Below are 17,951 nucleotides of genomic sequence, written 5' to 3' on the forward strand. Positions count from 1 at the left end.
TAATCAAACAATCATAGAAAAATTAAAGCATTTGGCCTAATGTGTCCATGCTGGCTCTATGCAATTTCATAGAATTTACAGTGCAGAAGGAGGCCTTTTGGCCCATCGAGTCTACACCGGCCCTTGGAAAGAGCACCCCACTTAAGCCCACACCCCCACCCTATCCTCGTAACCCAGCAACCCCACCCAACATTCTTGGACACAAAGGGTAATTTAGCATGGTCAATCCACCTAACCTGCACACCTTTGGACTGTGGGAGGAAACCGGAGCACCCGGAGGAAACCCACACAGACATGGGGAGAACGTGCAGACTCCGCACAGGCAGTGACCCAAGCGGGAATTGAACCTGGGACCCTGGAGCTGTGAACCACAAGGTATGCACCCGCAGCAACTTCTTTGCAGTGGGGAAATCAGTGCTTCCAGGAATTATAGGAGCGGAATATTCCACGATAGTCACATCCGACCACGCTCCACACTACGTGAATGTGAGGTTGGAGACGGGCCATGCCCAGTGCCCCACATGGAGGCCGGACACGGACCTCCTGGCCAACAAGGCCTTCTGCCAGAAAACATTACAGGCCATAAGGCGACTACATGAGTAACAACCAGAACGGGGAGGTTTCACTCTCCACGTTCTGGGAGGCACTGAAGGCTGTGATCAGAGGGGATATTATAGGCGGCATGCGGAACAGTGGTTAAGCACTGAGACTGCGGCACTGAGGACCCGGGTTCGAATCTCGGCCCTGGGTCACCGTCTGCGCGGAGTTTGCACGTTCTACCAGTGTCTGCGTGGGTTTCACCCCACAACCCATAGATGTGCAGGTTAGGTGGATTGGGCACGCTAAATTGCCCCTTAATTGGAAAAAAAAAATTGGGTACTCTAAATTTAAAAACAAAAGAGGGAAAATTATAGCCTACAAGGTGCAGAGAGATAGGGAAGAGAGGGAGGTCAGGCAACAACTGATCGACTTCATCCTGGAGGTCGACAGAAAGTACTCAGAGGCCCCGACCGTAGAGCAGCTGGAGAGGAAAAAGCTACAAATGGGCTTTACCCTGCTATCCACCAGGAAAGCAGTGTACCACGGGGGACCTTTTACGAACACGGAGAAAAGGCTGGCCGCCTACTGGCTCACAGGCTGAGAAAGCAGGCAGCCATGAGGGAAATAACGCAGGTAAAATATAGCAGAGGCAGACTGGTAGCAGAACAAAAAGAGGTAAAACGGGCATTCAAAACCTATCGAGGACGGTCTACCTCCGAGCCCCCCAACGGTTCCTCGACGTATTGGAAATGCCAGTTGTGGTGGAGGACAGATGGTGGGGGGGCATCAGCTCCATGCAGGCGGGGAAGGCACCAGGACCGGATGGGTTCCCTGCGGACTTCTATAAAAAATGTGGACCGGCCCTGGCCTCACACCCAAGAGACATGTTCGCAGACTCACTGGCAAGGGGCACTTTTCCTCTTACGCTAGTGCAGGCACAATTTCATTGATATCCTAAAAAGACACAGACCCGACGGAATGTGGTCATATAGACCCATTTCGCTGCCAAATGTGATGCAAAAATACTCACAAAAGGTCCTGGCTAAAAGGCTGGAGAACTGTGTACCAGAGACGGTCGCTGAAGACCAAATGGGCTTTGTCAAGGGTAGGCAACTCACTATGAACATCAGGCGGCTGTCGGGCTGACCCAGATGTTCCCCATTTGCACTAACCACAGATTCCCGCCAGCCATTCTTAGACACAACTTTTAAAAAATGGGAGACAGGACGGGGGAACGCTGACAGTTGGAGACTTCTACATAGGACATAGACTAGCAACGCTGAACGAACTGACTGAGGAATGGGAATTGCCGACAGGACAAGAAATGAGGCACTTACAAATAAAACACTTCCTCCACAAAGAGACAGTAGGATACACCTGGACCCGGAGACCACACCATTAGAGGACCTGATGAACATGGGCAGTAAGGAAGGGGGACTCTGTGGGAAAATATATGGACAGCTACTGGACAGAGCCCGAACACCACTGAACGAGACCAGGCGGAAATGGGAGGACGAACTGGGGACAGAAGTGTGGTGGGGACTCTGGAACGAAGCACTGAGCAGGGCCAACTCCATCAGCAGCACCACTCACACCTGCAGACTGGCTAGCTGACCTTTCGGAATTTTTCCACCTGGAGAAGATCAAATATGCCATACGCGGGTCGGATGAAGGCTTCCTTACTGCATGGGGGCAATTTATTGGCCTGTTCCAAAACCTGTTTGAGGCCAACAACAGCCAATAGAGGGGGAAACCGGAGGGATTAGAAAGGAAAAAGAAAGACAAGGAGGAACGTCAGGTACGCACAACACGGGGGGAGGGGAAGGAGGCAGAGAGCCTAAGAGGGGCAAAGTGAGAGAACACATGCTCCACACCCCACAAAAAGGACACGGCTGAAGCCGACGGAGGGAGAAAAGGAAGGGGGGGGGGGGGGGAAGAAAGAGCGAAAACAAGGAGACCCCCCCCCCAGCCCGACTAGGGGACACACGCTGAACTAGACGGCAACAATTTGTAAATAGAGAAGCACAAGACAAGACAAAAGATTTTTGCGCTATATAATAATTGAAAACGAACAGCAATGTACATAATTTTGAAAATGGCAATAAAGACTATATTCGAATACTAACGCCTTCCCACGACTTTGCTTCGCCCATCTTCTCCTTCACATGAAACATATGGAAGCAAATTAGAACTGCCCTTGGTAGCTGATTTGCTTTCGGCTTCGGCCTGAGCGACCGATGTGCTCGGTCCAATCTGTATCGGGAGGGTTCTTCCCACAACAGCTCTACCACCATCTTCGCAAAGTACTCCGTTGGCCTCAGGCCCTCCACCTCCTCAGGCAGGCCCACAATCTGTAGATTCTGCTGCCTTGACCTGTTCTTCAGGTCCTCCACCTTAGCTGAGCCCTTTGTTAGCCTCCACCACCCTCCGCGGCTCCTCATCTATCGAGGTGAACTGGCCACTGTGTTGCAACAGGGCCTCCTCCACCCCTTCCAACTTCTCTCCTTGCTCCCGTACCTCGGCCAATGTCCTGGACACTGATGCCTTTACCACCTCCTCCACCCCCTCTTGCATTGCAGCCATTATCTCGCACCCTCCATGTGCGTGTGAAGTACCTCACAAATTTCCCGGCCATCACCTCGGTCAGAGTTTCCACTGCGAGGGGAGCAGGCCCACCCAGCGATCCAACCTCCACCATGTTTCTTCCCGCCAGACTCACCAATTCACTCAGCGGCAGACATTCACTTGCCCCCTTCTATCCAGTTCCCTTCTTCTGGGTCTTTGACATCTCCCACCTTCGTTATATCTTCCTGCACCAGCTCATTCAAAACATACCCCAGAAACCAGGCAATAAAGTCCAAAAACCAAAGCCTCGATCAGAAACCACCTAATATGCGACCTCCACCTACATGCTGCCATCGGAAGTCCCAATTCCCTTGGTTTCGAACTTCTATGCCTTCCGACTCACTTGTGGTCTCTAAGTTTAGCCTGACCTTCTCTCAGGATCTCAGCTCTCTGCCAAGTAAATCCTCCACAGCAGCACTGTGCTGAGGTCCCACCTAATATGCGACCTCCCTATAAGGACGCTAGTGCCATTTCGGTTCAGGTGCAACCAGTTTACCTTGTAACGGTCCAACTGCCTCCCAAAACGGTCCCAATGTCCCAGAAATCTACAGTCCTCCCTTCTGCACCATCTCTCCAGCAAAACATTAATCTGGAATAACCTCCTAATTCATCACGTTGGATTTGAATTGCCTTTTGTGGATAATATGCCACATTTTTGGGTAGTGTTGAAGCTGTTCTGGGGCATCTTGGTTGGAAACATTGCTAATTCCAGAGTACAGGTTTGCAGCAGCGTAGCTTTTTAAAAAATAAATTTAGAGTACCCGATTCATTTTTTCCAATTAAGGGGCAATTTAGCGTGGCCAATCCACCTACACTGCACATCGGTGTTGTGGGGGCGAAACCCATGCAAACACGGGGAGAATGTGCAAACTCCACACAAACTCCAGAGCCGGGATCGAACCTGGGACCTCAGCGCAGTGAGGCAGCAGTGCTACTCACTGTGCCACCGTGCTGCCCTGCAGCAGCATAGCTGAAATGTGGCCAGTGCCCACATGTAGCAATTGCCATATGCAATGCATTCAGCAACTTACGATATCACTTAAGTGAACGAGTTATCAGAAGACTGAATCTATGATGACAGAGGTCAATGTTGCAAGCTGCATGGCCACATAGTAGCCCAAATCTCCTGTGCATAAACTATTGCACACGTATGGCCACCACAAAAGAATCTAAAGGACACACATACCTAAACAAGCAGCCATGTGCTTCATTGAAGTCTCCAGTCCAAAGTACATTCTTTGCTTTTGCTACGATCAGTGCTTCCCCTATGAGGTGTTCAACACAGGGGAGTACTGGTTAAATGGTTGACAGAGGGTGATAAATGGTCATCAGTAGGAGATTACCGTATCAATGGTTCACCTGAAGCCATGAGACTTCATGGGGTCTGAACACCAAGGACTCCCAGGGCCACTCACTTGACTGCGTTCACACGACTGATATGTCAGTCCTGACATTGGGTAGGGCAAACCAGGGGATGTTAGTTGTGGAGCCAGAGGCATTGGTTGACAGTCATACTTAGAAAATCATGCCTACGCCAGTTTATTGCTTGACCAGTCTGTGGACAACTGTCCCCACTTCAGCACCATAAGATGTTGGAGCAGAATTGTGTCTGCTCCGCCATTCAATCATGGATGATATTTTTCTCATCCCCATTCTCCTGCCTTCTCCCCATAACCCCCGATCCCCTTATTGATCAAAAATTTAAGAGTACCCATTTATTGCTTTTCCAATTAAGGGGCAATTTAGTGTGGCCAATCCACCTGCACAGCACATATTTGGGTTGTGGGGGTGAAACCCACGCAGACACGGAAAGAATGTGCAAACTCCACAGATTAGTGACCCGGGGCCTGGATCGAACTCGGGTCCTCAGCGCCGTAGGCAGCAGTGCTAACCACTGCACCACTGTGCCGCCCACCAGACCAAGATGTTGGGGAGGATAACTTGGCAGGAATATTGATGCCGAGGTTACTGCCAAGTGGTGACCAAAACGGCAGGCTTTTTACAGATACCAATATTTTATTCCAAGCTCATTTAGTTTTTATTTAAACTCAATTCAAATTTATAAATTACTATGGAGGAATTTTAATCGTGTTCTCTGAATCACTCGCTTAACAGTGACATTACTGCACTCCTGTGCTGTCTTATTGCTTCATATCGCCATTAACAAACAAAAATGTTTCTCCTTTTCTGCAAGCCTGTGAATTGGAAACAAACATCAATGACATTTTGTGCAGACATTTGATCCATTCTAGTTAAGGACATAAAAGCAGAAGGGATCAATTTGTATCACAGATTTAATGCAGTAACTATTAGATCTATTTCAGAAGTAAAAATAGATGCCACCCATCACTTCTTGCGCATTTAAATTCAACAAATGAACTTACTCTTAGAGGAAACTGGAATCAGACATTCTCTAATCAAGAATTAAATGTTTTCTGTAGACTAGTCTGATCTTACCTTGGTGCGCCTTTGGTGGTGCAGGAGGCACCTCCTGGTTTGGGTCAACTTGTGGTTCAGGTGCGAGGGTATCAAAATGTTCTTTACTGATCACATTCAACTTCTTAAAATTCTCAATTTCTTGCTATATCGTAAATAGAAAAGCACAATTATTGGGGAAAGCTTTCACTTTAGTGGCTTATTTGCTTACATGGAGTTTAAAAACCCACTAGGACTAAAATGCAGCCAATTAACAGGTTGTTATTTATGTATTTTATGCATACTGACCAGAACGGCCCTTAGCAACCACGTGACCACATTCTAAGCAAGCTTCAAGAACCACAAAATTAACGATTAAAAAAACATTAAAATTTTAAAAAAACAAATTGCGACAGCTCTTGTATCTCACCTCTTCTGAAGCTCGCTCTTGCTGTTACCTGACTGGCCACAGGCATCAACTTTCATTCTCCCTGGTTTCCCTGCTCTACAGGATTTGGCTTCAATCAAATAGTGAGCTGCAAAGGGGCTGTAATGCCTACTACTGCTGCTCTTCACCCTGTTGCTCACAATCAGGCTAACTCCTTCCCATTCTTGGCTTCCTGCTCCAGAGGGTCAAGTGAGGAAGTGGTGGGGGCAGGAGCTGAGTGAACACCGTTTCCTGCATCATTATGAAGATCAACTATTACGATCAAAATTTCCAAGTTAGATATGGATATTTCCCATTGACTGTTGTTATCTGAGAAAAGTGGTTACTGCATCCCCCCGGCATCAGCATTTACAAGGAAATGCAATGCAGCATATTTCAGAAGAACTAAAGGAGCAAAACATGCAATGACACGGGATAATTTTGACTAAGAAAATTTAGCGATGTGACTGAAATACTCTAAATTCTACCCTGTACTCTGCTGTTTAAAACATCAAACGCAACTCAAATGTTAAGAAAGCGGAGGTGAGAAAGCCATGTTCAATGTTAAAACAGCTTATGAAAAAAATTGGGCCTCCAAACTGTTGCCTTTGGATAAAACTACATACCTCATCTCCTTACCAAGGAGCTGATCTAGTATCATAAAGGATGGATGTACTGCAGTGATTCTATTAATTTTATTCTACATGTTATTTCAGTGCAAATCACAACTTTGGGATTGATAAGAGGAGCTAACACATATGCAATGTGTGTGTGCGGACAATACTTACAATTAAATACACATCCTATTTTAGAAGAACTAAAGGAGTAAAACATTTAATGACATTGCAGCACTAATGCTCATTTCCACATTCTGATTCACATTTCCAGAAGGGAGGCGAGAAGAAGCTATTATTATAGCACTTTATTGCATCTCAAACACCCAAATGCTTTTTATGTGCAATTACTTTGCAGTGGAATAACTATTAGTAGGCAAATATGGCAGTCACCGATATAATTGCTTGATATGCTTTTGGTAGTATGGAGTGAGGGAAAAGAAAATTGGTCAGGGCATTTAGACTCTTCCTGCTTCAGAGGAAGCCTCGCTTTAAGCTCAAATCCAACAAAGCAGCAATTTCCAGGTTTTTTCAGCAATTTACTGAACAGACAATAAATTATAGTTGCCAAATTCAAATTGAGAATCCGTTATTGTGTGTTACTGTAGGCCATTACATCTATTCCCACCCCCTGCAAATACATTTTAAATGGAGAATGGAAAGATGAAGGCTTAAACTTTGTGGCCCTGATACTCATTTTTCCCCAATTCGTATTCCCCATCTTCCCATTCAAAAGTAAACAAAGTATTTCTTCTGAATTAGTTTCGGATGTGTAAACGGCTAAATTATATTTCAGCATTTCTTTCATTCCTTTATGTGTTGCTTGTTCTCAGTACAATCATATATTATACAAAGCCCATTTATGGTACGGAACAGTCGATTTTAGTGACAACATTCCACTGGACAAGTTTCAAACTGTGAGATACCTACATCTTCTCTAGAAATATGGATTTAATTCCAACATAATTAAAAATTAAGGGATAAACAAGTCACACCCTGTACATAGCTTTCAAATGAAGGTCAATATAAAACAGATTACTCTGAAAGGTGATGGGTTTAAAAAATAAAATTTATTTTATAGTATGCTGAGCACGCCATCTCCGATTACGACGCAATAGACTATTTGATTTAGGGTATAATAACATTTGGCCAATGAATTTGTTGATCCCTTTAAGAGAGACACCTCATTACACAAAACAATTACATTTGATACAGCTACAGACTGATTCAAGCTACTGGCCAAACCTAAAAAAAATAGTAATATGTAGCCAGTCTGTAATTTACCTTTATTGTTGAATATTCTGGCCCATTTTCCTCCATCCAAAGATCTTGTTCGTAGTAATATAAACCATCATTGATAGCCTTTGCCAGCTCCGTTGTAATTTTTGCTCGTGAAACGTGATTTCCTGTACGGTCACCGCCCGGGTGTTTGCGCATGTGAGGAGGAGTCTGAGTCACAATCAGGATCTTGTTCACATCACGATCATCAATTTCATAGTCCGAGTCATCATCTGACCAATCGGTGAAGGTATTCTTGCGTCCTTCTATCTGTTCCATTTCTTCATCAAACATGAAATCCAATTCCTCCTGCTCTTCTTGATCCGGTTTATGAGCTTGTTGAGGTTTGGGTGACTCATTTTCCTACAAATCAGCAAAATTAGATCATTCATTTTCATTATTTTATAGAAACATAAAAATGTAGGAGCAGGCTACTTGACCTCTCGGGCCTCCTCCGACATTCAGTAAGATCATAGCTGATCTGACTGCAGCTTCAACACCACATACCCGCCTACTCCTGGGAACCTTCAACTCCCTTATAAGCCAAGAATCTATCTACCTCTGCCGTAAAAATATTCAATGACCCTGCTTGACTTCACCACTCTCTGGAGAAGAGAGCTAAAGAGTCACATACAACCCTCTGAAAAAAAGTTTTTAAAAAGCCTTATTTTTTAGCTGTGTATCCTAGTTCTTGTCCTTCCCAACGGGAAACATCCGTTCAACATCCACCCTGTCAAGTCTCCTTCGGACTCTATGTTTCAATAAGATCACATCTCATTCTTCTACACACCAATGGATTCAACCCCTGCCTGTCCAACTTTTCCTCACAAATCAACCCAGGTATTAGTTGAGTGAAGATTCTCTGAACTGCTTCTAATGCAGTTATATATTTTTTTAAACAAGGAGACCTATACACAGTATTCTAGATGCGGTTAGGAAAACAAAAGGTGTTTGCAAGGATTATATTTGTATTAGTAAACATTAGAAGTTATAGCTTCAAGTGGGTTTAATTTAATGTTTCTGTTGAATGAAGAGTAAATGAAGAGTCATGCTGGGCAAAGGTGTTTTGTATGTGTGGGGGTTGGTTAAGTTTCAACTATGTTTCTATTGTGCTTGGAGAGGGCTATGGCATGAAGAGTAAATGAGTCAGACGTATGTGGGCATGGCATAGGAATTGGAGGTGCTTTTAAAGGGAAAAGGCTTCTTTGTTCTTGGTTTAGCTGAATTTGTTGGCAGCTGAAGGACACCTTGGAGGGCACATCTGCCAGAAGACAGACTGGACAGGAGCGGCAAAGAGACAGGCTTTCCAAAGAACCAATTACTGTCTAGATAACGGAATTGGGACAGAAAAAATGTCTTAAGACGACTGAAGTTAAAAGGACAGAGATCAAGATATTGTTCTAAAGAACTCAAGAGTACACATGGGAACAAAGTGTTCTGATTTAAAGAGATAACTGTAGTAACAAGATTTAAAGTGGGAAAGCAGACTTAAGGGGAAATCAAAAGTTTGATGCCATTTAATGGGTGGCACGGTAGCACAGTGGTCCCAGATTTGATTCCCAGCTTGGGTCAATGTTTGTGCAGAGTCTGCACATTCTCCCCGTGTCTGTATGGATTTCCTCCAGGTGCTCCGGTTTCCTCCCACAAGTCCCGAAAGACGTGCTGTTAGGTCATTTGGACATTCTGAATTCTCCCTCGGTGTACTCAAATAAGCACCAGTGTGGCGACTAGGGGATTTGCACAGTAACTTCATTGCTGTGTTAATGTAAACCTACTTGTGACAATAATAAAGATCAGTATAGAGTTCAGGAATCGAGAGTTAAAGCAATTGCGAAGTTTGTACAGCAGTAATGACAAATTAATCCTAAAAGGGAGTGGTGCAAAACCTGGATATTGGATTCGCTGTTATAAAAGTGGAGTGGAAGCATAGTTTAAAAGATTCGTTTAGAAAACTTGGACTGGATTTGGGAAGGCAAATCCCTAATGGAAAGCATTATTGCGAAAGAATATTTTAAAGCATGCCTTTTTGATAATGGAGTTTGGAAACTCTCGAGACAATCATCTAGGGGGATTCAGGGGAAATCCACAGACAGTCACCTGAGGTTGAGAGTGGAGAGTGTATTTGACCACTGCCATGTTGTGTGTTTAAAGGATTGGATTTGTTTATTGTCACGTGTACCGAGGTACAGTGAAAAGTATTTTTCTGCGGGATGTTGTGCTATTGAGACCATTGTAGTTTAAGATATGCTTCATCAGTGTTAGTCTTAAAATCTGTGTGTAATTGTTAAACTAAGGGGGGGAAGAAAGGAGTATTGTATCAGAATCCAACTTTTCCATGATGAATAAATGTTATTTTCCTTGTTGTTAAAGCAAATTAGTGGTCCTGTGAGTCTGTTTCTCCATGATTTATAAAAAAGGTAAAAGTTAAATGGTTATGATTTATGAAAAAGTTAAAAATTATGGTCTTTTGAGTCAATTTCCATTCTGGAATCTTCCCATCCATTTTTAACAGCAACTGGGATCATAGCAGTGGTCTCACCAACACTCTGTAAAACTGTAGCAAAACATCCCTACTTTTATATTCCATTCCTCTTGCAATAACATTCCATTTGCCTTTCTAATCACTTACTTTACCTACATGTTAACTTTATGAGATTCATGTACAAGGACACGGAGGTCCCTCTGTACCACCGAGTTCTGCAATATCACTTATGATATTTTGCTTTTCTATTCTTTTTGCCAAGGTGGACAAGTTCACATTTTCCCACATTATCCACAACCGGCCAAATTTTCTGCTCACTCACTTAACCAAGCTCCCTAATGTCCTCTTCACAACTGACTTTCCTATCTAATTTTGTGGCATCAGCAAGTTTAGCAACCATACATTTAGTGCTTCATTCAAGTAATTTATATAAATTGTAAAAATCTTAAGCCCAGCACTGATCCCTGTGCCACTCCAATTGTTGCATCTTGACAGCCTTAAGATGACCCATTTATGCCTCTCAGTTTCTGTTAACTAACCAATCATCTATCCTTGCGAACATTACCCCCTACACCAAGAGCTCTTATTTTGCATGTAACCTTTGATGTGGCATGTAATGTGGTTATAAACTATACACTTATTTCTTGGTACAGCAATGAGTACAGTTGGTTAATCTTGAGAAGTACAAATTTTAATACTTTTGGCTGGACGACTCATTGTTCAATTAATATTTCAGAAATGAGACTGACCATGTAATGCTGCTTCTCAAGAATTGTGTTTCTTTTCGATAGGGTGGAGGAGTTTTCTAGGTGGCACAAGGGTTGAGAAACTAGAGTTAGTTAAATGGAGTAGAGAACCTGGAATTGTTTTCCTTACACCAGGGAAGATTAAAGACAAATATGAAAGAGATTACCAAAATCACAAAAGGTTTGTTCCCATTGACAGAAGGATTGTTAAAGGAGCTGCACGCTAAAGTAATAGCAAATGAGCAAGAGGTGAAATGGAGAAAAATGTTGATCCAAGTTACAACCTAGAATACACTGTCTGAAACAGTGGCGTAAGCAGACTTAGTCATTTTCAACAGGGGCTTGGACAAAGACTTGAAAAGGAGAAATGCAGGGCTAGGAGTAAGGAGCTGTGGAGTTGGAACTCATTGGGGAGCTTTTCGAAGAGCCAGCTGTGACCATCACCATTAAACTACTCAAGACATTTAAGATAAAAAGAAGAAAGCCTATGTGGACATGTAACGGTTTTGTTAAAGAGCTGGTTTGAAATGGCTTTCCAAAGCATGGAAAAAGGTCAGTGAGTTTAAAGGCCAGTATTTCAGAGAGTAAGTTAGAGATGTCTGAAAGCTTTACTACTAAGGATGGGGGTTAAATTAGCAAAAGAAGATGCTGGCAGTTGAGTTTTAGATGATTTGAAATTTATGAAATATGAGCCTAGCTCAGAAGACAATACCAACAGTAGTAATCCAATATCTGACAGAAGCTAGTCGGTTTAGAATATTGTGTAATAAATAGCAGCATATGTCGGGAGAGAAAAGAGCTAAAATTTTGATTCTCTCTCTCTCTTCCCTCCCCCCTCTCTCTTTCTCTGCCCCCCCCCCCCAACTAATGATTGGTGGGACTTCAGAAGTCAAAACTTGCCTAGATGCTACACTAAGGGGAAATCTCACGCCAGTTACTAATGTTATTTGTGTCAATACAGGTTAAAAGGAAACGGACACAACTGCCTTCCCCACACAAAGGGGAACGTGTACACTGTTTAGCCTACATCTGTAGTGCTTGGAGTTGTCAAAACCTATTTAAGGCAAAATAAAAAAGAAACTGGGATCCGAGTAAACAAAAAGCAATTCCTTTGGAAGCTCAAGATAAAATGTTCTAGAATTACACAATTGTTGTCCCTGTATTCCCTTATGTACTCCAGGCTTAACAATACTTTTTCAAATTTCTTTGAAAGACGAAAAGAATTTAAAAAAGAAAGCTTTCTGAATTGGGCGTTGCTATGACTAAAAGCCCATTTTGCATTGCAAGCATATGCTGTAATTTTTAAGTCATGAAAGCTGCAGAGATTGAAAATAATTAGCAAGACTCCAAGAGATGTATTAATCAAAAATCATTAGCCAACAATTTTAAATGGAAACATTAGAAGTCATTGAAATGAACACTATTTTGTTTAGCCTTGCAAATCAGGACTTTCCTTTTTTTTTTAAACTGAAGCAGTGCACTTACTAAGGGGTTGCACCAAAAATAATTCACGAAATGCAACTTGACTATAACAACTTGGAGAAATAAAATTACGAATCTGCAGTCTAAGCTAATGTAAGGAACAATTCAAAGGCTGTATGCACATGTCTCGCACAAAGGTTACTTCTCTCAGATATTAATGCAGAACAGAGGTCTGCTTTTAAAAAGGTTACTAGAACTTATGGATATACTCAAATGGTGAAAAGCTCAGCAAAATTGCCAAACATTTTTCATTCAGACAGTAAAGATAAGATAGCATAATGATAAAAGCAAAGATAAGAACATGATGGCAAAAACCAGTGATTAACTTAGATTAGATTGTGCGATGGGACTTTCTGGGTTTTTTTCTGGATAGGCGAGTTATGATGGGCCAAGTGATATCACTCACCTTTTTAAAAATTGTTGGTTTCAGTGAATACCGTATATAGCATACCAGATGTGAAATATTAATGCAATCTTCATAAAAATTGAATTTTTAAATATTTTGTGCGCTGCAAGCTACAAAGCATATCCCCAGTCTATAAATTTCAATCACTTTTATTTAATTGTATTCTTTACTTTAAAGTTTATTACCTGTGTGCTTCAGTTACCCGGGGAGGGGGGGGGGCGAAAGGATGCAGGGGAGCAGAGGTAAAAGGTGGTCTGTTGATGGTTTTAGTCTCTCCTGGTCTGCCTGCGCCTCACTTTTAATAGTCTTATTGTTTTGCTGTTTTTATTTCTTTACCACAGTAGCGGATTTTAAATCTTAAGCTGATCAGTGTTCCAAGCTTCATATTATTGGAAATTAATTTCAAAAAGCAGATAAAAGATCGTCCAAGTTCAATGGAGTTGATGCAAGGAGGACATTGGGTATCACTGGACAAGGACTTCACGTTCCAGTGGAGGTAATTTTTTCAAAGTCCTTGGAGAGGAAAGAGATTTGTGTCCCCGACTTTTACTTATTGTGTGCTCCTGCAATACCACAGCATAGAAGATCAAATAAGGTTCAATTGCTTTTACAGAATTTACAGTGCAGAAGGATGCCATTCGGCCCATCGAGTTTGCACCGGCTCTTGGAAAGTACACCCCACCCAAGCCCACACCTCCACCCCATCCCCATATCCCAGCAATCCCACCCAACATTAAGGGCAATTTTGAACACCAAGGGCAATTTAGCATGGCCAATCCATCTAACCTGTACATCTTTGGACTGTGTGAGGACACAGGGAGAATGTGCAGACTCCGCACAGACAGTGACCCAAGCCGGGAATCGAACCTGGTACCCTGGAGCTGTAAAGCAATTGTGCTAACCACTATGCTACCGTGCTGCCCTTTGCATTAAGATCAGGTATCAAATCAATTTCTAGCCTGTCATGATTTTAAGCAGGCTGCTGAGCATCTCCCAAGTGCAAATCCCAACAAAATACCCGACCAGCCAGCTTTCTCAGTTGATCACTGGGCTGGCATGTAATATACGCTCCCCAGTAGCTAGCAAAGAGTACTCTCAAGAATGCACAATATTGCCGGTGCAGGCTCAGCAGTACTGCAGGGAGCAGAAGGCACACTTTCATGACGAGCATGCCAGTTGTAATGTCTGATTGTTACTTTTATCAGAGCAGCTGCATTGCCAGTGGGTGTTCTAACTTAATCATTATTCATTCATAGGATTCGTATCGCAACTGTTGAGCCTTGGCCTGCATATCTTGAATAAGCCAAAACAGTGCTCAAAAACAATTACACAGTGCAGCACGGTGGCACAGTGGTTAGCACTGCTGCCTCAAGGCGCCAAGGTCCCAGGTTCGGACCCGGCCCTGTGTCACAGTCCGTGTGGAGTTTGCACATTCTCCCCATGTTTGCATGGGTTTCACCCCCACACCCAAAGATGTGCAGGGTAGGTGGATTGGCCACGCTAAACTGCCCCTTAATTTGAAAAAAAAATAAAATGAATTGGTTACTGTACTCTAAATTTTTTTTAAAAATTAAAAACCAATTACACAGGGCGACTTCTCGTGAATGCACCAGTAATCCTTGTCCACAGAAAGCCAACAGAGATTCTCAGCTTACTTTCCTAATTAAGAAGAGGAAGACAAAAGGGGTAGAGGAAAGATAGAGAAGAGTGAGGGAGGAAATAAGAGAGAGAGTTAGAAAGAGAAAAAAATATAAAGACAGAATGAAGAGAAGGAAGAAGAGATGGGGAAAGAGGTGAGAAGAACGTGAACAATGTTACAAACAAGGGAAAGGAGAGTTTGCATTTGTAAAGGAAAGGAAAAGAGAAAGCAAGCACATGGAAGTGAGATAAAGACAAAGGAGAGTGAGGGAGAGAGAAAAGACACAGGAGATTGATGGTGTGCACAAATGACACCATAAATATTGGGACTTTTCTTCCAACTCATTTCTGGCCCCCTCTCAACTTGTGGCAGACTGGTCTGGTCCATTGGTACAAGCAAGACTGGCACCTTAAATAACAAGAAATTGAACATTTTTGAAATTCTAAAACTATGTTCTAATTAAATGACACTGGTTTTATCAAGTCAATTAAGTGATGCAATATAAATTAAAGTTAAACATTATAGAATTGCCAAACTAAAAGATTAAAAGGAAATTTATCGTGGGCAGCACAGTAGCATTGTGGATAGCACAATTGCTTCACAGCTCCAGGGTTCCAGGTTCGATTCCGGCTTGGGTCACTGTCTGTGCGGAGTCTGCACATCCTCCCAGTGTGTGCTCCGGTTTCCTCCGGGTGCTCCGGTTTCCTCCCACAGTCCAAAGATGTGCAGGTTAGGTGGATTGGCCACGCTAAATTGCCCTTAAGTGTCCAAAATTGCCCTTAGTGTTGGGTGGGGTTACTGGGTTATGGGGATAGGGTGGAGGTGTTGACCTTGGGTAGGGTGCTCTTTCCAAGAGCCGGTGCAGACTCGATGGGCTGAATGGCCTCCTTCTGCACTGTAAATTCTATGTTAAATTTAGGAAACTAGGTGACCAACTGACCATCATATTATCATTTAACCTCTGGAGCCCAAAGTTTGTGTAATAGGTTGTTAGGATAAAAAGTCTCCTCTTTAAAAAAATATTAAGGATTCCTATTTGAAATGAGCTTGGAAAATTTCAAAAGATAACTCACCAAAATATAACTGCCAGCAATTGTGCACCTTTTGACAAGATTGAGAATGGTAAATACAAAATATTACACGGTGTACATCAGTGCATTTGATACTAACAGAGTGGAAAAGCTATCCCCGACTATTCAATATGGATTCTACTACTGGACAAATTAGCGGTCTACAAAAATACTTTTCCATTAAGCAAATTTCTGGTTGCACTCTAAACTTTACATGGGCAAAAATCTCTTCAATACACACTGCACCCTTAATCACAGACATTAGTCGAGGCAACTAACCAAACAAAACCATGCATTTGTTGCAGTACAGCTTACTTTGTCTCAGAGATAAGTTTACATTCAGCACAGATCCCACAACACTTTACACTATAATTCAATGCATCGTACGTTGATTTCACAAAGTTTTGGCACCAAGGAATCCGGCATCAACTTGTTTCATAATGAAGTACATAATTTATAGCTAAAAGGCAAAATTCATATATACCTTTGGATTGAGCTGCGATGGGCGGTGTCTCTTTTTCACTTCTATCCAAGGATCAGATTCCAAATCGGGCAAACTTGTAGAAAGTCCCTTAGACATTGCCTGAAGGTTATTGGTTTCAACATTTTTCTTTTCTTTGTCAACAGGACTTCCCACCCTCGGAGAGCTAGGAGCAGATTCTGAAAGTGCCAAAAGACAAAATAATTTATGTTTCATGCCACATTAGATAGGATTAATTACACACAATTACACAATCTATAGGATACAAACAGGCCATTTGGCACAACTCAACTATGGCAGTGTTATACTCCACATTAGTCTTCTTAAATTTCCTCGAAACACCTTCCATATCTTTCTGTTCCCTGCTCCCTCAAGTGGGCAATAAGCTTTAACTGTGTCAGTGCTACCTGCTTCAGCCATTCCTTGCAGCAAGTTTCACATTCTTACGCCAGCAAGAAAATCAAATCATGTATTTTGCCAGATCAATTAGTGGTAATTTTAGATTTATGCCCTCTTGTTCAATACTCACCAACACGTGGAGCCCATTTGTAGAAAAGATAAAATTTACAATTAGTTTGTAGTTTAGTTACGGGCATTAGACAAATAATCAAAATATGCCAACCCAATCTAATTTTATGCTGAATTCTGGGACACTAGCTCATTCCATGACTTGGTCTTTGTTAACATCATACTCACACCTGACAAGGGAGAAAAACCATATGGCTCTTAAGCCAGTGATGCAAGATGTCAATATTGAACAATACTGGTGTGGAACTATCCACCGCACTAGCAATAAAAACTTACCAACTGCGTTCCCTAAATTCAATGACACATTATGCAAAGAAAAACATTGTTAAATTATTTAGCCTTGTGTATGAAATTAGTGTAGTTTAACTTGTGATGGTTAAAATAAGTCACTTCCGATTTCTAGTGACAGGGATGTGCTGAGAAGTCGCACATCAGGTGGTTCTCTTCCCCCCCAGCACAAACCTGAAAAATAGGCTCTTTTTTGCCTGAAAGACGCCGACTGACACCAAAAAATAGCCCCACACCGCTACCACAACACGACAGAGAAAAATGCCAAACAGCAGCCAATCCAAAGAACGAGTGGAGACCAGGAGCAGAAAAAAACCGGGACAAGCAAAACGACTGAACCGGCCGACACACGAGATGGCAAAACTCGGGCTTCGTCAGAGCAAGGGGGATTGGCCCACTGCATGAGAAGTCCCCCCCCCCCCCCCCCCCCCCCCCCCAACCACACACTGGAGGAGTGGAGAATGTTTCTCTCAAGAGAACGGAGGAGGAAACAAAATCAGACATTTAAGCTGCGGTGAAGGACGTGGTTGCCGAAGCTATGGCGACCATGTAGGTTGCCCTGGATAAGGCGGAAAGGCGACTGGAAGCCCAGGAGGAAAGAATCAAGCAGCTGGAGAGGGCTGCAACAGACCAGACCGGATCATCGCCCTGGAAAAGGAAGTGGCAAGGATCGTCGCATGCAAGGGAACCTGAAAGAGAAAGTAGAGGACCAGGAGAACCGGCCGAGCTGGCAAAACCTATGAATTGTGGGCCTCCCAGGCAGCATCGAAGGTAGGAATCCCACAGACTCGGTGACCCAAATACTGGGCAACCTGGTGGGAAGGGACAGCTTCCCAACCCACCAGAAATCGACAAAACACACCGGTCGCTTCGCCCAAAGCCCAAAACCGGGGAACAACAGAGGGCGATCACTGTCAAGATGCACCGGTA

The 17,951-nt window shown here is 43.1% G+C and overlaps 1 protein-coding gene across 5 annotated transcripts in view; it reads right to left on the reverse strand.

Moving 5' to 3' along the window:
• Nucleotides 1-17,951, reverse strand: part of LOC140408447 (la-related protein 1B-like) — a 142,324-nt gene that overhangs the window by 31,095 nt on the left and 93,278 nt on the right. For 4 of the 5 annotated variants that reach the window (XM_072495659.1, XM_072495658.1, XM_072495656.1 and 1 more), the window contains exons 12-14: nucleotides 16,209-16,384; nucleotides 7,906-8,262; nucleotides 5,623-5,746 (exon numbers count right to left, since the gene is read on the reverse strand). In XM_072495659.1, coding sequence (XP_072351760.1) covers nucleotides 5,623-5,746; nucleotides 7,906-8,262; nucleotides 16,209-16,384 — 657 coding nt within the window. Of the gene's footprint in view, nucleotides 1-4,351; nucleotides 4,431-5,622; nucleotides 5,747-7,905; nucleotides 8,263-16,208; nucleotides 16,385-17,951 lie in introns of all 5 variants that reach the window. The other variant, XM_072495660.1, reaches the window with a different exon arrangement.

Source organism: Scyliorhinus torazame, chromosome 3 (assembly GCF_047496885.1).
Source record: "Scyliorhinus torazame isolate Kashiwa2021f chromosome 3, sScyTor2.1, whole genome shotgun sequence".
Taxonomy (NCBI): Eukaryota; Metazoa; Chordata; class Chondrichthyes; order Carcharhiniformes; family Scyliorhinidae; genus Scyliorhinus; species Scyliorhinus torazame.